The 25,652-nt window shown below is 31.6% G+C and overlaps 1 protein-coding gene across 7 annotated transcripts in view; it reads right to left on the bottom strand.

Annotated features, from left to right (window-relative positions):
• The window catches only part of kcc (solute carrier family 12 member kcc), a 124,328-nt gene that overhangs the window by 6,282 nt on the left and 92,394 nt on the right, over positions 1-25,652 (bottom strand). For 5 of the 7 annotated variants that reach the window (XM_070635518.1, XM_070635515.1, XM_070635519.1 and 2 more), the window contains exons 12-20: positions 24,931-25,068; positions 24,672-24,792; positions 24,336-24,468; positions 16,888-17,007; positions 15,454-15,533; positions 15,029-15,311; positions 14,462-14,867; positions 13,431-13,538; positions 11,718-11,771 (exon numbers count right to left, since the gene is read on the bottom strand). In XM_070635518.1, the coding sequence (XP_070491619.1) occupies positions 11,718-11,771; positions 13,431-13,538; positions 14,462-14,867; positions 15,029-15,311; positions 15,454-15,533; positions 16,888-17,007; positions 24,336-24,468; positions 24,672-24,792; positions 24,931-25,068 (1,443 nt within the window). The remainder of the gene's footprint in view (positions 1-11,717; positions 11,772-13,430; positions 13,539-14,461; positions 14,868-15,028; positions 15,312-15,453; positions 15,534-16,887; positions 17,008-24,335; positions 24,469-24,671; positions 24,793-24,930; positions 25,069-25,652) is intronic. The other 2 variants (XM_070635520.1, XM_070635521.1) reach the window with 1 other exon arrangement.

The following is a 25,652-nucleotide window of genomic DNA, read 5'->3' as shown; positions in this document are numbered from 1 at the left end:
ATCCTTAAACAAAATAATTCACAGTTAAAAAAAGTAAATAAAAGAAATATGAATTTCAACAGCAATGAGTTTAATGAATGGCAGGAACAGAGACAGGTATGGAATAAAGAATAGTTTCAAAATGTAGAGATGATGATAATAATGATTATGAATGCGAGAAATGCAGCAAAAAAAATAGGGTTCGCCAAAATTAGATGCAGATAGATGCAGAGATGCAGAAAACTGCAGGCCTGCAGCAGGCCTGCGCATCTGGATGCGCATCCAAGTGCATCTGAAAATTTAACCAAATACTTTAAAAATTATGAAAATGACAATTTTTCACATGAATTCACATATTATAATAATGAATAATCTTGGAAAATGCTAGTTTTCCCTTAATTTTCATACATAATGGTGAAAAACTTGGAAAAACACTGGAAAATTACATTTTTTTAATTTTTTGAAAATAAATTTAGAATATCGTAGAAAATGTTTTTTTTTTATTTAGTTTCCCAATTACGACGGTGAAAAACTCTCAAAAATGCAATTTTTCATCATTTTTTATGAAAAAAATTTCCATACAAAAAGTTCAGATGGATGCAGTTGGATGCAATTGGATGCGCATCTGGATGCGCATCTAGAACAATAGAAACTGCAGGCCTGCTGCAGGCCTGCGCATCTGGGCGAACCCTAAAAAAAAATAAGAAGTGTAATAAAATCTACATCTAGGTACATGATGATATGATAAATTGAAAAAAAAACCCTTACATGACAAAGAGAATAAATGAGAAAGATAAACTTAAATGCTACACACATTTATGTGATAACTAACGATAAGAACAAGCAGCAGTGAAGGGAAAGGAATGAAAACTTTCCATTTTCCTTCGCCATATCGCTTTTTTTAGCGAATTTTTGAAAAAAAGAGTGCTTATTTGGCTGACTGGCTGGGTGAGGGACAAAATCTCAGCAACCAGACATCGTAGAAAGCTCTAGTTTGAAGCATTAGCTTCGTGCCATCGAATTATTCTGGTTTTGATTGGTTTGGAACCACAAAACCATATTTTTGCATGTTAATTAATGAATTTTTTGTAAATAAGAGAAAAACTTTTTTAAAGCGTTGCTTTCAATAAATTTGAATTTTCAGCAAATTTCAAATTTAAATTCTAAAGAACCGTTAAATGAACAGAAATGCGCTGAAATTGCGCTACTTTTGTAATTTCTTTATTCCCACAGAGACAGAAACTAGCATAAGATATAAAAAAAAAGTTAAATTGGTCGTAGATGAAATCATAAGTACATTTAAGTTTGATTCCTTCACATTATTACGTGATATAGTATTTGTACAGCTTGTAATTCCATTCGTACTCTCTTTTTTTTAAACTACGTGACAAAAGTTTATCCGCTTGTTATTTTTGTTCTCTTTAACTTAAATCAAATAGCACAGAAAAATGGAAACTCCATTCTGCATACAGTTATTAAAAACTTTCTCCGCAAAATGCATTCCATGCTTTAACAATTCCATTTAAAGCATATTCTCGTGTACAAGCTTTCAATGGAAGTCATAAATGTTGCTTAAGAATTCCTCATCTGTCGCAAAACTCAGCGGAGTGACACAGAATTGAAAAGGATTTCGCTTTCTTTTCTTTTACTTCTTTCGTGCCACGCTGATAATGCAAGGGTGTCAGGTGAGATTTCTTCTTTATCTTTACTGAAATATCTTTTCTTATGGACTTAAAAATACCGACGAAAAACGTACAAAAAAAAAGTTTAGAAAATTAGCATGAAATAATTGAAGATTTTAGATGGCTTATTAAAGTTGAAAACAAAAGAAAGGTAATGAACGGCTTTATTGAAAGCTTTAAAGACTGGTGTTGAAGGTGAAGAAGAAATTAATTCTTAGTAAAGTGAAATAAATTACAAAAATTGAAAAAGAGAAAATTCTAAATAAGTCTGAATGAGCTGTAGGTTATCATAAAAATAAGTTATAAATACTTGCTTAAGAATCGCAGTTTTTATCAGGTTTTAAAGAGAAATATTGAAGATTTTTAAAGTTTTGTAACGAATTTTCCTAATTTGAATTCTAAAACAAAGCGAATTCAAATCATTGTCTTTGCAAAAAGCAAATTCATAGTTTGAAGCCCTTTAAACTCAAAACGCGTGTAAAATTTTAATTAAAGACATTAAATTGTGGATTTTGGATGAATTAGGAAGTTTTCGTGAGAATTTCTGAGTCTAAAAATATAGTTTGATAATATTGAGTCTTTCCAGATCAAATATTGCAGTAAAATTATAAAGAAAGTAAAAGATTTCAACATTTTTTCAAAAAATAGATTATTTTGTAATCATAAACAGGAAATTAGAAGCTCAAAATCTACAGAAAAACAACATGTCTTCACCTACTGAACTTACTCATCTTTATATTCAAAGACATTAACTCAATTTTTACGATGACAACATAAATTATGAAACAAAAAATTCGACTTTCAAAGAACTCGTCAGAGCTTTACTAACAAGTTTGAGATTATTAATCTAAAAATAATTAAGTTGAATACATAATGAATTTCACGATAGCATTTTCATTAATTAATGTTATGCTTTTAATGAAATTAATTTTCAATTGAGATGAGAATATACTTAATGCAATGTAGTGACAAAATTTTATATCATTAACATAAATTTCTGTACCGTATAGCTGTTCTGTATCGTTTCAAGTATGGAATATCTTAATCCTACAAAGGAGAAATGTCTAAAATGTTTATTTAGTTCCTTTTTAGGAAAACGAGAAATAGATTGATGGTGAATTACTTTGATCATTTGAGCGTACAACCACTCTCAATTTATACAAAAACCAGCAGTTAAAGTGGTGAAAAAAGAGCTTTTCTTTTCTATATTCTTACAGTTAAAAAGGGATAGAATCTCATGTGTGTGTGTGTGTGTAAGGTGATGAGAAGGAAATTTATTTAAGAAGACTAGTCGAAATCGCCCGTCAGAATGAATAAATAAAACCTTCCTCATTGAGTAAACCATAGATTGGCATGTTATTTCTAGAATAAAAAAAAAAGTCAAGCCTTCCCACAGTAAATTTTATATTCATATTGATCCTATATATACATATTTTTATATAATGAAATTTGCGGTTAAAAGAAATTGTTTGGCTTTCGGTTAGAATTTAAATTGGATGTTTACGTCAAATGCATTTGTTGCGTATATCTAACAAACAAAAAAACATAAGCATTACGTCATCACCGCAGCAAATAATAATAATTATTACGTGAAATTTCACATGTTTACAAACTTTTGTGTCTGCCCATGATTCATGAATGTATTATAAATATAGGCAGATAGGAGGCATTTAACTAATTATGTGGTTTCGATATATTAAATTTCATGACTGTTGTTGACTGTTACTGTTTGGCGATTGTGGGGGCTTTAAAATTTGAAAATTCATCTGCAACTGATTTATTTGATTTCGGGCGATCTAAGATATTTACGGAGAATTGCTGGTATGGAAGGATATTTGATTAGTTTGTGAGTATCTTGTGGCATGGAATGATAGTCAACCTCTCAAATAAGATAGAAACTTTATCACTCTTTAGTCTAAGATAGTGTTGTTCAAGCTGTGTGTCGCGGCACATTGGTGTGTCACAGAAAATGTCACACTAATGTGTCATCAAGAATGTTACAGTAGTGTGTCAATGAACATGTCACACTGATGTGTTATCGAAAATGTCACACTGGTGTGTCGCCGAAGATGTCACATTGGTGTGTCGTTGAAAATTACACACTGCTGTGTCATCGAAAATGTCACACTGGTGTTTCATCGAATATGTCACAGTGATGTGTCACCGAAAAAGTCACACGCAATGTGTGGTAGTGCTCCTGGTTTATCACAAAAATGTGCCATAACACGAAAAAGTTAGAACAACACTGGTCAAAGATATGATAGCATATGCATTGCAGATACAAATAAAAATGTAAACATAACATCCTCCTAGATAAGCTCCAATACAGTCTCAACATACAGTCAGCCCACATCTCAAAGAACTTTCATGAAAGTTTTAAAAGCACGCATAAAATCAATAAAATTCACAACATTTGTACGCACTGCGCAATTCTCATAGATTTATCATCCAATTTACCAGTTGAATCTGTTTATCCTCAAGAATCAACAGTAAAATTCGCATTTTAAACAGCTACTTAAATCTTCTTGTTATACTGTAGAATCTACTTAATATTTTAACATTCAACAAAGAAGGCCGAAAGAAGCTTAACATCAAGATTTACTTAGATGACAAGCAGTTTATATTTATTAAGTATAGAAGCACGCTGCGTTTTCATCTTACTGGCTACGTAACATATATTATGCTGCACAGAAAGAAATGAATTGTTGGCAATGAGAGAAATTCGCACCAATCAATTTAAGTCCCGAGAGAGACGAAAGCAGTCTAAAGTATATAAGTATGTAAAGCATAATGTAATGATTCTCACTTAGATCTCATGAAAATATTTTTTTTTATACTCGAGTATGATTGTGAAATATCTAATGGCTGTGCAATGAAGAGCATGAGTGTGTCTATCTTGTAAACAGCTTTAGATTTTGATATCAGTATTATGTTGGATGTAATTTATTGTTGTGTCTTTCACCACTAATGGCAAGTAGATGTACAATCTATATCTGTATGTAGTACAGCTATTGATGTTCACCAAATTACACAAATTCATTAGATTTTCACCACATACATGAAAAGTTTTTTGTATTTCCGCTTAATGCTGACAAATTTTTCAATAAATTTTGTCTTTCTCGTTCTACTTTTTAGTTCTTTTATCAGAAATACCACGCAAGCAAGCACTCATTTCGCTAAAATGAGTAAGAAGGGCTGAGAAATGAGAATGAATAGTGCAATAAAATTTAAAATGTTTTTTAAGGAAAAAGGAACGGAATGAAATGCTTGAGAGAACGATATGAACTTAATCTCTCATATGCTTTTGTTCCTGACAGTAAAAAATAATAAATATTTCATCCACACTTTTTTTTACTCTGCTTTATGCTTCATAGATAATGGGCAATTTATCAAATGAAATACTTGAAATTTCTCATTTTTTTTGTGTAAAAGCTTTTTGCTGAATTGTGCTGAAGCATTAAATAGTTAGTGGTGGAATTTTCGGTTATAAAATTCCATTATAGATGGTGTTGAAAACTGAATTGGAAGTTTTTAAAAAGAAATTAAATATTACAGCAAGTTTTTGTGTAAGAATCTTTATCTTAGCACTTAATACTGCTTCTGTCTATAGCTTTAGATAGCTGGAACTGGGTTTGAGTTTAGTAAGTTTGATAAAAATGAAAGGAGTTGCAGAAAAACACTTAAAAACAGAAATAAAGAAACTTAATCCAGTCAGCAAAACATAAATCCGTTATCTAAAAGTTTTACGGTATGGAAAGACTTAAGTTCTATGTTTTCAAATGAAAAAATGTTAAATTTAGCTGTTTTTCAGTGTTGAAGCTCAGATTCAGTCAACTTTATTACTGTTTTTCAGTGTTAAAGGTCGGATTTAGTCAATTTTATGGCTGTTGTTGAATATAATTGTAATTAAGAACTATATTTGGATTGTAAGCTTTAAATACAATGTTTATTCTTCGAAGTTTAAATGAAAACTAAACTTTTGCATAAAAAGGGGCTTTCAACTATGTAAAATTGATATTATTCAAATCTTAAATGTTCGTTATGATAGACAAAGATCCAAAATTTGTGATTGTTCACGTAAGCGACAGAAAAGCTCATGGAAAGACGCTTTTGCTAGAGGATTGGTATTGAGGATTGACCAGTGGTAGTTAGCTACATATTAGATATGAAGAGAGTGGACTAGCCTAGAACTAGTCAAAGGTAAGTCAATGTGCAGTTGACGTCAAGTTCTAACGTATTTTTATCCGCTTGAAGAAGGTATAGATCGCAATTAATCTGCACAGCCATCAAAGTAATAAGGATTTCTATAATATCTATGATCCAAAGCTTAATATTTACCAAATCCAACAAAATTCAATTAGTAACACAATAAGATCTAAGAATCATAAGTATTAAAATCTACAAAATAATGAGCAAATCCTCTCCATCGACTCCCCAAGACAAAACTCATTAAAATTTTATTCAAATCAACTGCAGATTTGCCATTCCATTATCATCACCCGTAGTGTAACTGCTCTTATTTGTTGACGTTAACTACACAGACAACAGCAAAAAAAATAAATAAATAAATAAAATGGCAAAATGGAGTGATGAACGGAATCGAAACAGAATGAATGTTGGTATTTAATGATCCATTCTCATCGTAAATAGAAACTGTAGAATGGAGCATTTATAATGAGAACAAATGATTCTCAATCTGTTATGTAACAAACACGCACATTTAAAGGCACTGTAAGTGCGAGATGGCAGCTTGAACGAGTAAATAACTAGAGCTAGTCAGGCTTTATCTGTGTATTTATATATATTTTTTGTTACTCGCATCCAACACACGAGCTGTATAACAATAAAGGCCATAAATTAAATGGGAATAACAAACTGCAATTCACTTCGGTATAAACGCGATTATTAAGCTGTCGCTTTGATAGTAAAAGCTCACAAGAGATTGTGAAGAATAAAAATAAAAATTTCCTTTTTTTTTGTTCAACGCTTTATGTCGCATGTGGAGCGTATATACAACAACAACAACAAAAATAAAGTATAAAGTATAAATGAAAATGTAGAGGAGTGACATCGAGGCAATATATGACAGCAAACAGGACACGAAAAAAAATGATGATCATGATGATGATTTATTGATGAAGTGACATTTTTATTTATCGGGAATTTCAATTCTTTATGAAATTTTATGAATGAAAAATGCAGATATATGATGAAGTGTAGCTGTGTATGTGTGTGTATGTCAATGATGAAGATTTTCACCCGATCTGGACATATTGATATGTTACTGTCATGGCGAGGAAGTGGCAGTATACTTTGAACCAAGTAACAGTCACTTACAACCAAGTGACAGTCATTTACAACCATATGACAGTATACTTAGAGCCAAGCGACAGTCACTTAGAGTCATGAGACAGTCACTTAAACCAAGTGACAGTTACTTACAACCAAGTGACAGTCACTTAGAACCAAGTGACAGACACTTAGAACCAAGTTACAGTCACTTAGAACCAAGTGACATTCATTTACAACCAAGTGACAGTCACATAGAACCAAGTGACAGTCACTTACAACCAAGTGACAGTCACTTACAACCAAGTGACAGTCACTTACAACCAAGTGACAGTCACTTAGAACCAAGTGACAGACACTTAGAACCAAGTTACAGTCACTTAGAACCAAGTGACATTCATTTACAACCAAGTGACAGTCACTTAGAACCACGTAACAGTCACATAGAACCAAGTGAAAGTAAATTTGCCAATTGATTTCCACGTGGTTCAAGGTATACTCCCAACTAGTCACTCCATAGCAGCAAAATTCCAATCTGTGTACCGATCGGGCCAGTCAGTGTTTTTAAATAAAGTCATCAATTTAACTTATAATAACTTTAAAAACAGTAATTAAAGAATAAATTTCAAAGAAAGTCAACAAACTGGAAAAATTATAAAAACTTTAAGTAACCTAATTGGATGGCAAACAAACACAAAAAAAACGAGAAGGGAAAAAAATGAACAGCAAAAATATTAAAAATTGCACTCAATTAACTAATGATGACGTGACATGCTTCGAGGGGTTTTCACAAAAGTATGAAAAATTAAAAGAGTAGCAGCATCGTTGATGGATCATTTGGTTTGGGTTTTTGTGTAAAGGAGAATGAGGAGATGAATTTTTTTACTGTGCATTCCCTCATTGAACATTAACAATGAGGTTGAAATTTGCATAATAAAAAATATAAATTTCAACATATTTTATTCATACTGTGTATGAGCATTTCGCCAAATAGCTAATTACTTTTTAGCTCGTGGAATGTGCATATGGTTCTCATGTTATTTGCATTTATTGCTGCTTTAATGATCATATGCATTTGTATGAATTATTTACGAACTTGTCTGTATTGAAGGTATAATGTATTGTACTTGGTGAGTTAGATAATGATCAAGTGATTCTTGTTGATGACAGAATAGGAACAATGCATTAATCTCTAATCTGACTTATTTACAAAAACGCAGAAACATCAAGATCCGATTTTGATAATTTCTTTAATTTCTAGTTCCAATCTACCAATTTTTTGACTAAGCTCAAAAAAAGCTCAATATCACTGTCCCACCGAGCCACTTCAACTAAGGAATTGATTGTTGGCATAGCAAACATCTCAATAATCCCATAACTTGACGTATTACATCCACTAGTAACTGGAAACATTCATGCAGTGAGAGCAAATTAATTGACTCATTGAGATGCACATAGCATTGCATCTGTATGATTATACAGCGGAGCAGCACAAAAAAAGAAATTTATATTGCGGTGTTTCAAACGAGATGTCGAGAGTGAGTCAAACAGTGAAGGATTGTTGTACAAGCGCTAAAAATTGGGTCAATACTTTTGTCAACAATTCTTGCTTAAAAAATGTTTTCACAGCAAACTATAAAAAATTTGCTAAAAACACAATTTCCATCTCCTTCACTTCTTGTCGTTATTCTTGTTTATTGCACTTGTACCTTCAATTTCATTTCATTTTATGATATTTTCTTTCTTTTTCTTTGATGTACAGCTATGCTGATTGTGGTACAATTGAAAAATCAACATACAACAAATTTGCTGGTGGAAAAACCTTTTCCCTTATATTCATTGTTCTCGATCTGCATCAATTCCAGTTTTCATTTCTATGTACGACAATAGATACAACATCATCTTCTACAATAATATTTCAATATTGCATCAAATATGCAAATGATTCAGAATAACATCAATACAGACAATTTCGCAATATTCATGAATGGGAATGGATGGATTGTTTGGATGATATGTAACTTCCGGTTTATCTATTTTGAATTGGATTTTTTTTATTATTGTTTTGTTAAGGTTACTGTTTGTGAGTTTATTGAGAGTTAAGGAATCTAGAATCGGATGTTGTTGAGTTCAATATTAAGGTCGAATAATTCGGAATTAAGGTCAAATAGTTCAAAATTAAATTTGAAATTTTGGAATCAAGTTCAAATATTTCAAAGTGAAGCTCGAAAATTCGAAGTCAAGTTCGAAAATTAAATTTCAAGTTCGAATAATTCGAAATCAAGTGGGAATAATTTGAAAGTAAGTTCGAAAACTTTGACATCAAGTTCAAAAATTCGAAACCAAGTTCAAAAAATCGAAATCAAGTTCGAATAATTCAATATCAAATTTGAACAATTTGACATCAAGTTCGAATAATTCGACATCAATTTCGAATAATTTGACATCAAGTTCGACTAACTCAATATCAAGTTCAAATAATTCGAAATCAAGTTCGAATAATTCGCCATCAAGTTTGCATAATTCAAAATCAAGTTCGAATAATTTGACATCAAGTTTGAATAATTCGAAACCAAGTTCAATAAATTAGAAATCAAGCTCGAATAATTTCAAATCAAGTTCAAATAGTGCAATATATATCCAGTTTGAACAATTCGAAGTAAAGTTAGAAAAACCAGAATCAAGTTCGAATAATTCGAAGTAAAATTAGAAAATTTAAAATTGAGTTCGAATAAACCGGAATAAAGTTCGAAAATTCTAAATCAAGTTCGAATTGTATGTTTCGAACATAGATTCGAATCTAGTTCGAATTTTATCGAAATTAAGTCCCTGAAAATTACTCAATAGACAACTTTACTATTACATAACATCCAAACGTCTCCCCCAATAAAAACCCATACAAAGATCCATGAGACTTAATATGCATGAAAATTTCCTCATTATATTCAATATAAAATTTGTTTATCGAAGTTTTTATTCTTTTTTTTCTGCTTGCTTCCCCCATCTTTTGATTTAATTTCTACTGTTTTGAACTTAAAGCTCCTTTGTGTGCGGCAAATTATTTGCGGTTCGATAGTTCCTTTACCAAATTTTCTGCAAGCATTAAAAAAATAATGTATATGCTCAATAGCACAGAGAATTGGGGATGGGAAGCATGAGTAGAAAAAAAACTTTTAAAAAGCTCCTGCTTCAGCTGCTTTATCGTATGAAAAAAATAGCAAACTTTTTTAAACATTATCATAGCATTTAAAGAGCAACAGCAGGAGCATTAGTAAAGTAGAGTTCTGAAGGAGGGGGAGGTTCTTGTGTAAATAGAATGAGCAGCATTGAAAATGAGGTGGAAAAAAAACAATTTAATTATTTTTCGAGTATAAAAATGAGAAGAGGTAAAAAAAGGGAACATGAGAAATTAATTTCATTGCAAATGTATTTGGATGAGGAAGCGAAGGAAAAGCACTTTTAGAAAAAAAATAAGGGTTTTACATCATAGCATGTATACAGGCTTAGCAGGAGTATAAAAGTGCTTTAAATTGATCGGAATGAAGCATTACACTCGAGAAAACAAAAGAAATGGGGAAAAAGTAAATCTCGTGATTAAAACTTTCTTAAGGGAAATAAAAAACCGTTCAATCTACTAATTAGAGGTTCCAAAAGCCACATTTTTGAAGCCTTAGATTTTCCATTTAATGCTTGACTTTTCAACGATGGATTTAAAGTATTTCCATCAATTTAAACTAATTGGTTGGAGCTTTTGCAAAGCTTTATAGAATATAAGGAGGGGTTATTGATTTGTTTGGATTTTCAGAAGTTATTGAGCTGTTTACTTCACTTCTTTGTGTTTGTTTTGATAAAAAGTTTATCAGCTATTTGCTCAAGATTTTAGAATTATTTCTCAAAACTTTTATAAAACTCGACATTGTTTGGAAGCTGTTTTATTAAAAGAAACACACAAAAAACACGTTATTTGTATAAAATTTGAATTTTCACAGCGGTTTTTTGGAAGTTTGTTTACAAAGAATATTAAAAATATTTAAATTTGGAAATTTTATCTCATATAGACTGTTTTATTAGAAGACTTTGATGTTTTAAGTTTTGCTCATGAATACTGAATGGATTTCTATCATTGAAATGAGGAATAATAGTGTAATTTAATAGAAATTGCAGTCTAAAAACTCCATGTGGAAATGTAAACAAACATTTTTCGAATCTATTTCGAAGTTTAAATTCGAATTTGAATCAAAATTCTAAATTATTTGGAGATTTAATTTAAAATTTATTTCGGAATTCAATTTCGAATTTCTTTCGAAATTCAATTTCGAATTTCTTTAGAAATTCATTTTTGAATTTTTATTTCGAAATTCAATTTTAACTTCAAATTCTTTTCGATATTCAGTTTCGAAATCAACTACAAATTGATTTTGATTTTTAATTTTGAATTAATTTCGAAAATCAATTTCGAAATTCGAAATCTTCATCAAAATATATCCAAAAAAATCATTTTTTCACTGCCTGAACTCCTCCAACCCATTAATAAAGTCAATTTACTCCGTATTCCTTCAATTTGGAACCTCTAAATTCACTCAAAATTAAAATTAATTAATCAAACCCAAAAAAGAAAATTCACAACGAAAAAAAAATAAAGTTACAAAAGAACCAAAAGAAAATTTGTGTTGATTGACTTGATGTTGTTGTTTGAAATGTAAAAAATTTATATATAAAAAATTTGGAAAACAAATTTTTTTTCACATTTATCAATAAATTCTTTACCAAAGGCATCTTATCCTCTCCGGAATCATCTTTGTAATCACAAGGGTTTGGCACCTTTTTCAGTTAAAATTATTTTTTATTTTACGAATAATATTGTCAAATTGTCAAAAAACAAATGAGAAGAAATTTTTTTGGGGTTATGTCAACATACACGACGAAGGCATTCGATCGAAGGGGAGAAAGAGATAAAAGACATTAAAAAAAAGAGAAATGCGAAAAAAGAGAAAAAGACAAAAGTTTTTCTTTAATTTCTATATTTAGTCACATAACATAAAAGAAGATGAAAATTGGGCCATAATGTCCTGTTATATTCCATGTCGAATATTCAAATTTTTATTTCTCCATTTTATCACGTTCTTCCTTCCTCTCGTCGCATAATGAGTTGGTTACCAATGTGAAATGTATAGTCGCGGCTTATCGGCTTATTAAAAAATATAATTTCCACACAATATTCCAATTTCCAAATTTTTTTGGGTATGTACCAGGGTATGTACTTTAAGTATGAAGAAAAGACACAAAATTTATATTCTTTGACATTCCACGACCAGTTTTTAATCGTGATGGGGAATCAGCGGAGCATCAAAGAATTTTACAAGGGTCAGACACTCCAAAAGGACGGTACCATACCTATTGAATTTGTATGAAAGTTCTGTACTGGACTATATTGCATTGGACTGTACTAGACAGAACTGGACTGTTCTGTACTGTACTGGACTGTTCTGTACTGTACTGTACTGTATTTTACTGTACTGTACTGTACTGTACTGTACCGGACTGTACTGTACTGTACTGTACTGTACTGTACTGTACTGTACTGTACTGTATTGGACTGGACTTTAAAGGACATTAGAACGTCTGACCCTTGGATTGTTCATTTCTGTACATTTTTATGAGGCAATAGCTCAATAGTGGACAACCTGTGTGTCACGGCATTCTAGTGTGCCGTCAAATTACTTAGAAAATGCCATGAACCGCATATAGTCCAAAGAACAATTGAATAGAAGCTAGAGATGACGCTTCAGTTAACATTGGAAATTGGCAAGTGGAAGCCAGCGATAGAGCCAACTTCAAGCGGCATCTATGGGATGTCATGGATCACTATTGATCTGTACGACCAGCGAAGTAAGTAAGTAATTCTAACAGGCAAAGAGTATGCAACAGAAAGACCACCACCGTACCTAAAAGCGGTCTCTTTGCCTGTTAGTAGTAAATCCATGCCGTTTGCGGTTTCAGTCATGACTCTACCACTAAGATGTGCCGTGGCTTATCACCAAGGCCTACCATGGCATAAACAAGGTTGCCCACCCTTTGCAATATCTAAACAAAGCCATGAAGACAGTTCATAATCATCAAAGAAATTTTGAAATATTTAATTCAATATCTTTTCTCAGTGTGGATGGAGAGAAGTTATCAGGCACAGAAGACATGATGTTAAGCTTTAAGCAATTCAACATAAAGATGCTTTCATTATCACAAAAAGGTATAACCTCTTAATTTCCACAAAGAGAAAGATGAAACTTAACCTCAAACGATTTGCATGCCTAAAAGATATTTTCTCATTATGCAGACTATCCCCATGAAAGAGGAAGGAAGTTGATGGAGGACGAAGACGAAGAGAATTAATTTACAATGGACAACAAAAAGTTTATATTGCATTAAAATTAAATAATTTATATAATAAATGTCATCAAAATTAATGCACAAGACACTCACCACACCCATCGATTCCTTCTTGTTGAGACGAAGTTCACGTAGCATCTGGTTGCGTTGTTCCATCATTAATGTCCTTTCATAAGTGTATGCTGATATGTCATTATCCATCTGTTAAAGTTATAAAAAAATATAAAAACATTATTTCATGTTGGGCGGTTAAAGTGTGGTATGGTACATCCAACAGAATGGATGTGGAATATAAATGAAAAGAAAAAGACAATGATGAAAAATGGAAGGGAAGCTGTTAACTTTTTTTAAAGGGGGTTTGTAGTAATTGAAGCACAGTTGTTGACAAATGTAATCATTTGAGGAAATATAGGGAAAAGAAATGTCAACGGGTTTTTAAGAATTTGATGACTTATGTAATTAGAGTCGTTCAAGTGGTTGATTTTTGGGACTTTTTGTATTGTTTTACAGTCTTTTATCAATATTTTAATTGAATTTTCTTCAATATTCATTATTTTAGAGTAAAATGAACTTTAACGTCTTTTGTAAGTTTGAATTCTAACGGTTTTTGAAAATTTGAACGAAGAAAACTTAAGTACACAAAGTAAACAAAGATAAAAACGCGAAATTTAACAATTATTTTACAAAATTGGATAAAAAAGAGTGAAATTCAACTGACTAATTCAATACAAATGGTCAACAAGATGTTCTGTTACATTATATGCTGATCTGCATCAACAAAAAGGTATATTTTTTGTAATTTTGTACATTTCACTTCAAATTTAAACTTTAAAATGATTTAAAACTTTTTTAGTTCCATTCAAAGCTGATAATACAGAATAACACCAAAATACGTGATGTCCGTAGAAACAAATGTCCAAGAATCATCTCAACTTCAGAACCAGAATACAAATTTCCATCAATTTCCACAAGATTCCAATTTCAAACTCAAAATCTTATGGCAACAGACACTCTCGACAAACCAACAACACTAATACAATTGCCTTTACCCCAACAAAAAAAAGAAGTCCATTGTGCGTGAAAAACATAAATGTCACAGGTGCTACATCAGATTTAAACCTTACCATTTCTACAACTTCCACTTCTGCTTCAATTCTCAAATGGTACAAGAAAATCTTTAAATCCTTCTTAATTTGAATCGAATTATCTTCCATTTGTGCAATTGTAAAGATACGCATTTTACAGTTCTTCCATGTACGATGTTGTTTGAGCAAGAATGGCAATAACATGAGCAATCCACCATCATGAACAACCCACCAGACATCAATATTGCCGCCAATTTTCGATGCTGTATCGGGGAAGAAGTTGATACCTTTTGGCACTAATAAAGCCATACGTGCTGAGCTAATTGTTCGTACGGTTTGAAGGAATGCTTGCCATGATCGTTTATCCTCGTCCTGTCTCCAGCCATATGGCCAACCAAGAATCACTGTATTTGGTTTCATGCCACCCAAGCCAGTTGTTTGAACACTTTAACGGTGAAAAAAGGGACGACAAAAAAATAAGAAGAGAAATGAATCCTTTTGAATGTCATTTAAACATCATATTGTGAAGATTAATGACTATTTATGATACATAAACATAAGAACATTTGGGTTATGCTGGTCAAATGAGGAAAAAAATATACTTACATATTCGATAATCCATCAGCAACATTTTTCGTAACAAGAACACTAACAAATCCTTTGACACGTTCATCACTCATATATTTACGTAGATTTTGTTTGGCAGTAAGTGCAGCATGATGTCGTTTGACATAATCCCCGGGAATGACCGACATACATACAGTCAAACCCTTGCCAGCTTTCAATTGTGACACAAATGCGAATATTTTACGGTATTTTGGCATTAAATCGTCATTGAGCTTGACGAGAACAAGCAATTGTGGTCGCCAGTTCTTGGTGTGCGGTTGACCTAGAAAATAAATCACACAAAAAAAAAATTGTACATTTACTTCTGTTACTGTTTCGAAGGTTATTTGATGATTCTCAATTTTTATCGATAAGAATGTTTTATAGCTTAATTTATTCATGCACTATTTACTAGCTAATCTTACCTTCCTCCAAGCGTAATAATGAGTAACGAGCAGCAGAGAGTGCCAATCCTCGAATTCCATCACCCCACTCCTTTTCAGCTCTGTGTGAATAAGTAAATTAGTATAAAATAGATGGTAATAAAGGTTTACGATAATTATTTTTATTATTATTATTCTAAATATTTAATAATGGTAGTGGAAATGCTAATGAAACCCATTTTTTTGGGCGCCAAAATTATAATATTTTTGCTTCTTTTTCTCCTTTCTTTATTTCCATTATTTTTGGTTATTTTTGTAGTCGGGGGTCCTCGAATTTCAATCAATTCAATTAAAATATGTCGCTAAGCGCCACTAGGGCTGCTGTACTTTCAAATATTGATTTCATTTGCTTTTGTAGCATCAGTCGCTGATGTTACTCTTTGAAACCTCAAGTATGTATTTATATCTATTTATACAGAACTGTCTGTATTTGTCAGTGATCAAAATTCGTCTTAATCTCCTACATTGAGCTTTAGATTTGTGGCAGATTAAGGAAAGCTCCAGAAGCTTTATGGCACAGAACAGTGATGAAAGAGTGTCTGGTTAACGTACAGACAGATAATTAGAACAAACTAGCCTTAACAGAAGTATTCCTGGATGGGAGGTGTTGAAAAGAACGCTAGAGTCCTTAATATCCTGAACTTGCAGAAGATTTCAAAGGATAGAGTTGTTTTTAGACATTCTCAACGTGCTGCAATGAACCCTCGTGCGCCCTAGCTAAGGAAACACAGTCCTATAGGACAAATTCATGAGGATGCTTACAAAATTGAGCATGATAAATTATATTTATTGAATACAGTCATGAACACGCTCATTTGAATGAGTTTTAGGATAGCTGTCACTGTCTGTTACGGTAGATGAGAGTTCCAGTAACGGAGTCATAACGAAAAGTATTTTGCTGTATCCTCAGTTCGACATAGTAGCATAGCTACTGTAAACAAGCTTTAGATTTGTCTAAATCGTCTGAAAAAGCTTAAATTTGGGATTGGTAGGATTCGAACCGACGACTATTGAATTATTACTTCAAATTCGAGTCATGTATTTAGCAGTTAAGTGACTCTGTTGGATAATTGACATAGTTAACAGCACGATGTGTTGGACAAGGCACTGCTACGTTACCGTATTAACGGTAATACGTAAAGTTGCTCGGACGACTTTGTGACGGCTGATTTTGTCTTATTTTTACGGCTAAAAACGCAGTTTCCTCCAATGCGCCACTCGGAGTAGATGTTAAATTTTATAAGCAATTCTTTATATAAATTCCTTCCTAATTTCAAATAAATTCCACTAAAATCAAAGTAATTCAATCCAAGGACCCCCTTCATCTCTTCAAACAATCCACCACCACCAGGAAAAAAAAACTTCAGAACTTATCAAAAACAAAAGAAATTATAATTAATCACGTCCATCACTTACCCGCAATATTCAATGTATTTGTACATGATGACAGCCATTCCCATTGCAATAGCAGCGAATAAGACCGATGTCATAAGCATAATACAGAGGCATAACGTTAATCCGATGAATGATAGAATCCTGAAAATAAGAAGGAACAAAATTATAACTTTTTTACAAAGGAATCGACGGAGTTTTGTGGTATCAGAACTTTTTCTATCGCATAAATGAATAGAAATTGAGGGTAGGGTTGCTATTCATATCTTTATAGGCCCTTGCATCAACTTTCGCTTTCTTATCTTCTTCCTCCCATTAACCTTTTGTTTCAAGTTTTAAGAATTTTTCTTATTCCATCCTTTACATTTTTACGATCTTTAATGCCTGACTCGTCATTATCATCAAGTTTGATTTCATGAATTTAATTATTATTTACTTAACCCATAGACAGTATGCAAATGAGTATTACGGAACAATATTAAGCTTGTTTATTCGAAATTAAATTGTTGGTGAACATTTTTAAGCTGTTCGGAATGGATAATAACATGAAAAACATTGGATATCGATGACCTATGGTGATTCCAGCTGATTCTTTAATTATTAAATTATGAACGGATTTCATTATGGGGTGATTTGTGCCATATTGTGAAGGTCAAAGAGTCATATCGATTATTAACTGAATTGCTGGGCGGATTTGTTGGAATTCTGGAAGTTTTCTGATTGATTTGGACTGTAAACGGCGGTAAATTTTGAAAAGTTGTAAGGATTAACAGATATTATTGACTTCAGAATGACAAATGTGAATGAAAAACACTATTTAAGTTTTAAGTGACCAAGGCAGATTCATGAGCTTGCAGCAATCTTGAACAAATTTTGCAAGAATTAGGGGGAATTGGGGTGGATGTTGCCTTTAACTAGCCGACAAAAGCAAGATTTTTAAATTTTCTTAAAGTTCCTACATTTTGACCGGCGTGGCTATAGCGATGAGTCAAATTCTGTAAAATATGATCCTGACTAATATGCTTGTGCTTTTTGGTATTGTATTTCTTTCTTGTTCCGTATTGCTACAGAAGAATCTGTTCTAGACGATTCCAGACATCCAAGTAGACTCAATCCGAATGAATGAAGATCATAGCCAGATAATGATTGAGTCAAGTGAAAACCAGGAATCAAGTGAATGCCAACGATAGATTCCGCTTCAAGCAATATCCATGGAAAGTCATGGAATGGAGTTGATCTGTACTTCCAGCAAAGAAAGTAAGATATACTTGAGTTTTAATGTCAAGCTTGATTTGTCATTAAGAATTGTTTCTATAAGTTTTAAATATAGCACCAGTCTAGTATCCAATATCGTAAAGTTTTTGGGAATTTAAGGTTCCTAATGGCTATATATTCCAATTTCTGGTAAGTCAGAGACATCGTGATTCTTTCATACAAAATCATTCTTAAGCTTTAAAACAAACAACTTTCTTAGTTCCATAAAATCACTAAAAACTTCAAAAGTCATCAATTTCCCCTACAATACCCAAAAACTACATGACAATTTACGATACGAAAGCGTTCTTTTAATAATAATAATAAAAACGCATGATACAAAAAAGCCTACAAAAGCTTTTTATTTCTTCCGATAAACCATTTCCCCGAATTTTTCTGTGATTAATGATAAGCATCAGTTTGGAATTTATGGATACAAATTTCAAATATGACTAAAAGGTTCACCTCACGAAACCAGTTTCTTTTTTTCCCATAATATATGTTAAAAAAAAGAAAAAAATTCCAATCAAAATCCATAATAGGACAATCAAAAGGATTTCTCGATTTTCAAAAGCTTGCGGAATAAGGCACGCAATTTCTATTAGTATGAAGGCGGTGAAGGGCACAAAAAAATTAATATAAAGTACAAATAAACATCAAATCCGCCTTCGTCCCTTCGTCAATAGAAAGTGTATTTATAGGAAGGATATTTTTTGAAAAAAAGCATGTGTATTGTAAAAATAAAGTCACATTATGTATATATGAGTGCTTCCAATACCCCTCCTGATGACACAAAAAATCGGAGGGAAAAATCCACTTGTTGCGACTCTTACAAAAAAAACTTGCTGAAGTGTTGTGTATGTACAAAAATTTTTTGTGCTTTTTTTCTTATTCCATAAATGTTTATGTACACACATGTATGAATGTTGTGTATCATGACTGTAAAAGGGCAAGGGTGTAAGCCAGGCAATATGTGTGTACGCTACTTCGTTAAATAAATATTCCGAACAAAATAAATGACTGAGAAATTAAATAAGTAAGAAGTACATGAGTTGGATAAATGATGATGATGATAATGAGGGTTGTTCATAAATCACGTCTAATAGAGAGGAACAAATGAGTCTGAGTGGGCACTTATCTGTTCTCAGAACTGTAGGAAGTAAAGTAACGAGTATCTATTGCCTATCTAAACTTAGAGCTTTCATTCAAACGTACATAACGTAGAACTCAATGTTACGTAATTTTACGTACGTGATTTTACGTAACGTAAGCTTTACGTAACGCACTTCGAAAAGTTATTTTGCTTATTCTAGCAGAGGAAGTGATTAATCACTGAGATCTTTTGGCTATTGACTCTCAGACATGGCACACGTATTTTTAACTTAAAATCACATCAGCAAAGATTGTAATGGAAGAGTAATTAAGCAATAATTGGATTGACAACCGGACAAACATAGTCTTTTGAATATTTCCAATTTTAGAAATATTTTCAATGAATTTTATGCTCAGGACTGAATTATAAGGCAGTCGCACAACAATTGTAAATTTCGTGCTACATAACTTTGAAAAATCAGTTTTGTCATGCAGAACAAAGAATAAGAGCCAAAAATTCAACTTTTACGTCCATAAAAGTATACCTTCCCCCTTCCCCAAATCCCAGACGTCATTTATAACCATCCCCATTAAAAAATTAAGTAAATTGTAAAAATGTCACACAAATGTTCTCCAGCATTGTTGTTTGTTGATTACTTTTACACATTATTTTTGTGTTTTTGTGCCACCCCATTGTGGGAAAGAAATCGTGTACATGTACATATGCTGTGCTTTCATTTGGAATATTGTTGAGTCATCGAGGAAACCAAAAAAAATTACTTCTAATGTAAATAAGTAAAATGTGAAAAAAGCTTTTGTCAAAAATTGTTTAGCTTATTTTTACAGGTCAAATGTAAGCTCTTGTGATCCTTTTGGGATGCTTTTATATATTTTTGAGAATGGAATATCATTTGAATAAGGTGTTATTTTGAGTGATTACATCGAAAGTTTTATGGTAATATATTTTCTGATCAGGTTGTCAAGATCTTCCATTGATAATGGACTTTTGAAGGTAAGACTTATTGATGAGGTTGGAGATTGTTGTGTTCTTCATGAGATTTATTCAAATTTTGAAATGTTATTCGAAAATATGTAAAATTTTTCATTTTGATTGAGATTCAGTACTTAATTTCTTTAATTTCTGCTTAATGTCATGCTTTATAGTAACTTGCTTAAGGTTTGCTTGCTCAAAACTCACTAAAACTCACTTTAATTCACTATTTTCACGTTTTAATTCCTTTTTGTCTACAAATTTGTTCAAAACTGAATTTATTACGCAATAATCGGCTAAGCATTCAAATTCTAAAAGTTCGGTAAATTTTGAATTTCAAAAGTCCGTTAAATTTGGAAAACATCAATTTTTGACATTTTATCATGAAAATTCATTCATTTTGCACAAATTATAGTTGAAACACAAATTTATCTCAAATAACAGAAACAATCCCCAAATTCCAATCAATATTCCCACAAATTAATGAATTTTCTCATCCAACCCTCCCAATTACATACCAAATTATCCTAAATTAAATCCCCAATTTCCCACATCCGATTGACATTACAAACCACTCTCCCTAATAAATGCGCGTAAATTGTCCAGTTTAACTGACATTTACTCCCACCTAGTCTTAAGTTATTCCTCCTATTTTTATATAGTTGTTTAATAAAGGCGTGAAATTTTTTTATATTTTAATGAATAAACATTTTCTTGTTATAAATTATGTACATATGTTTGCATAAAGTTTCCTTCTTCTTCCTCCTTTTCCGTCATGATTCATTCTTTTTATTTTTCATTCTGCCATTTCTTCCGCTACATTTCAAATGGAAAATGAACCTTGAGATTGAGAATGAAATGTTGACACAGGAGTGAGTGAGAGGAACGAAAGTAGCACATAATTCAACAAAAGGAATTATTTCCTTTTTTCTTTTTCTTTTTATTAGGTAATATGAAGAGCAAATATCTAGGATAAAATAAATATCACCAAAAATACAATAATTTTCTTGAGTTTAAGTGACAGGGGCGTATTGTTGAAGTTACAGAACATTACAGACAAGGACAAGCTGGAAGTTAAGTAGAAAATGGATCTTTGCATTGATATTTGACATATTTTTCGATTGTTCTTCAAATTCTCTTTGATTACATGGCAAAAATAGAGAAATACGTAAAAATAATCGTAACGTAAAAAGCTAACGTACTTTTTATGTAAGTACGTATTTTACCTAACGTTTACGTTTTTTACATAACGTAACCTTTACGTACGTGATTTTACGTAACGTAAGCTTTACGTAGTCCACTTCGAAAAGTTTTTTGGCGATTTCTAGCAGAGGAAGTGACTAATCAAAAAGATTTTTTGGTTATCGCTTCTATGACATGGCACACGTATTTCAAGCATAAAACCACATGGTATATACTTAAACTCGAAGAGAATTAAGCTTTAGTTGAAATTTTTGACAGAATAGATTGAAGTTTAGACAGAAAGAATATTAACTTGATCAGACAAGGAGCATTCTCATGAATTATGCTCACAAAATTGAGCATGTTTAATTATATTGATCGAGTATATTCAAGAACAGGCTCATTTAGGTGAGGATGCACCTTTGACTCATCTGATTCCCCTGATTCTCCCTTGGAGAGCCCTGACTAGACACAAACAAAAAACAAGAATAAATCAGATTATAAATAAATTCTCATCAGCGCCAAGAATATTGCTGGCACAAAGCAATTATTCTCAATTTATTGTTAAGCAATTGTGAAGTATAAAGCACACAAATTGCCATTGCAAAAAAATAGAGAAAATATGAAGGATAATTTTCTCTAGCCTTAATTACATTGTCATCCTAGATGTTTGCAGGTGGAATGAGAAGAAAAGATGCATGAAAAGTGTTTAAGGATCTATGATAAAGAGACTACGACATGAGACAGCACAAGTAATTCATAATCTTCATCCCCTACTATCTATGCAATGTAAATAGCCCATCCTCATGCTCTTCATGCTATCATAAATAAGTATCAAATATGAGATGCAGAAAGGAAGTTGCCTTTAGGAAAAATCTCCATTAGACCTTAGGTCTTAATTCCGGAATCTATCTTGTGTTATTGTTTACTCTTATTTTTCTTTAATATGGATTTATTCAGCCCCAAAATGTACACACAAAAGCCCTTTTGTGGAAAATTAATTATTAATTGAATTGTAAAATACTCTACAAAAAAAGGAATTAAGTCTGCCTGTTTCTATAGAGAACGAACATTTTTTTTTGCATCTTTAGCATTTCTCGTCTTTATTCATCCTGTCTGTATTTATGAATGTTCATAATGAAAATTAATATTTTTCTTTCTGGCTTTTTTTCATTATTTTTAAATGTGCTTTAATGTGATGAGAAATTTTTAGGATGAGATTGAGTTGGATTGTGCATTTTGGGAGCGGTATGGAAGCGCTTTTTTGGTTTTTATGACTTTTAACGGTTTTTTCTTATTTTAGTTCAAAATTTGAATTTTGGAAGCTTTTAGTACATTGACATTTCTTCAAAAATTGATAAATTAAGTACTTTCTGCTTGTTTTGCAAGATATTAACATGTCAATATCATAACCTTGAACTGTAAATATGCAGAAGATCAGCTATATGACAAACAAATATGGTTGAAAAGACAGAAATTTGCAAGAAATCAATTTTGAAATTTGCAACAACTTTGAAGACAAAAATTTGAATTTTGAGCTTTTTGAAAGCTTTTTAACGGACAAAAAAGCTCCTTAGTTTGAACATTTGAAGGCGTTGAAGGAATTCTTAGCAAAATTCCGAAATTTAATTCAAAAATTCCACCAAATCACTTCTTTCCTTCACTTCTACCTCAAAACATTCCATTACTCCTTTTGCATACCAAAAACCTTGTCAAAATGTATCTAATTCCCTGTCTAACTTTCCAAATTCATTCAAAAAATCCAAAACAATAATTAATTTCCTATCAATTAAAAGTTTTCACAACATCACAAACTCACAATCAGTGCCTAAATTCACATTTTAATCCAAATTAACAGACAAAGTTAAAGTCTACGAAAATCTTTTTTACACAAAAAATTGAACAGAGAATATGAAAAATGGAAACTTTTAATTCCTTTCTCATGTAAATGATTCTTCTTTTCATTCAGGCAATAATACATGAATGGAAGAGCTTTTTTCCATATATGTTCAGGCATGAATGTTAAAAGGTTTTAACATAAATTATTGTGAAAAGCCATGGATAGAAAATGTATTTTTTTTCTGTGCATGTATCACATTTTGGGGTTTTAGAAATATAATGATGGTAAAGTTTGTGGAAGTTCTAAAAATTGAGGTTTTGTCCGTTAAATTAAAATTTTTGAATATTTCTTTACAAAATTTTGAATTGAAATGTTTGGTTTTTGGGAAAAATTTCGATCAAATTGAGCTTTAGGTTTGACATGATATTGATCTTTCAGTGCTAAATGACCTAATGATTGATATTTTTAAGATCCAGGACAGTTAAAATGCAATAAAACTCAAAATTCATGATTTTATAATTAGAATCGTCTAAATTGTACTGAAATACAATTCTAAAAATCTGTTCTGAATTCAAATTTTGCTCTAAAATGATTTATAGTGTAACTTGTACTAAATTGTCCTAAAATAATATGCTCTAAATTTCAACCCTGTACTAAAATAATCCATAATGTACTAAATTATAGTAATTTGTTTTAAATACGCAAATTGTATCAAACGAATCAGTTCAAAAATGATCCAAAGCGTCAATTGTACTAATTCGTACTAAAAACATCAGTTCTAAATTCAAACCCCGTACTAAAACAATCTACAAAATCCTTATCAAGATACCCAGGCCAAAACAAAACAATTTAAAATCCTCTATAGACCTTTTCCATTTCATTTATTTAACAAAAAATATTGTTTTTCGACTTCATTGTTGTTAAATATGAAATATGTACACGAGAGAGAACGAGGCAACATCAACGTAGAATGAGGAAAAGAAGCATAAGGCCTAACATTATTTATTTGACAAATGATTTAGTAAGTGATGCGCATTATACTTGTTGTATCCAGTCAAAGTTTAAATCGTAAAACATTTTTAACTGACCAAAAAAATAATTGGATATACTCACCAATGGTAGAATTTAAAGCGTGGACGCCAGTTTGGTGTTCGTAAAAGCGTTTGTACGGCACATGCCAAATTAACGAATCCGTAGCACATGAGGAAGAACATGGATAACAATGGTGCCAATAAATCAACGTTTCCTATATATTTGAATATATTGTTGGACATAGCAAGCGAAAAACGAGATTTTTATCCACATGTGTTTGTGTTTGGACATAAAATATTGAAAAGGAAGAAAGATAAACATAAAAAAATTAATAATTGACCTCATGAGACACTCAGCACACACAGAATGGCTATTAATACTTAAAAATAATTATAGCCGATTTTGACAATAACTTACCAAGTAAAATACCACATTGACAAATTAAGATGGTTAAAATAAGGGCACGAGTCGGCTCGCCACGACTTGATGATACAGCAAATGGTTGAATGAATGGAATAATTCCGTCCTTGGCAATTGCCTTTTATATTTTATGTCCAAATGCATAAACAATGTTGTTGTTGATTGTTTTATTTATGGAATATAAAAGAGCATAAACAAATGTCATTTTAATGCTCATTTTAAGGCATAAACAAATAAATCACAATGTATAATTTACCTGTAGTAGACGTGGAGCACCTGTTAAACTTTGAAGACCAGCGCCGAGTGTTGATAGGAAGGATCCGATAAGAATAACCCATTCATTAGGCCATGCGATATTTGCTACGACTAGTTTGCCACCGATTGATTGACCGAACTGTATGCATGAGTTGGATATGTACAAAAATGTGACGGGGATGAGGAGGAATGGTAATAAAGAGAATAGAAATAATGTTGTCGTGTGTTATCAAATGATCTGAACATAAACTTGAAAGGTTAAACGTTGACTACTGTCATTTCGAAAGTGACCGTTATTTTTCGAAATTTAATTCGAAACTGAATTTGAAACTGCTTCCGAAATTGAATTCAAAGTTGATTTCGACACTAATTTTGAAATTGAATTTAGAACTGATTTCGAAATTGATTTCGAAATTGAAGTCAAACTAATTTTTAAACTGAAATTAAATACCAAACTGATTTCGAAATTGAATTCGAAACTGATTTCAAAATTGAATTCGAAACTGATTTCGAAATTGAATTCGAAACTGATTTCGAAATTGAATTTCAAACTGATTTCGAAATTGAATTCGAAACTGATTTCGAAAATGAATTCGAAACTGATTTCGAAATTGATTTTAAAACTGCTTTCGAAATTGAATTCGAAACTACTTTCGAAATTGAATTCTAAGCTAATTTCGAAACTGATTTCGAAATCGAATTCTAAACTAATTTCGAAACTGA

Source organism: Chironomus tepperi, unplaced genomic scaffold (assembly GCF_022539635.2).
Source record: "Chironomus tepperi strain 1889 unplaced genomic scaffold, CSIRO-AGI_Ctep_v1 contig_89, whole genome shotgun sequence".
NCBI lineage: Eukaryota > Metazoa > Arthropoda > Insecta > Diptera > Chironomidae > Chironomus > Chironomus tepperi.
Note: the sequence above shows the minus strand (reverse complement) of the source record. Positions and strands in the feature narration are given on the sequence as shown.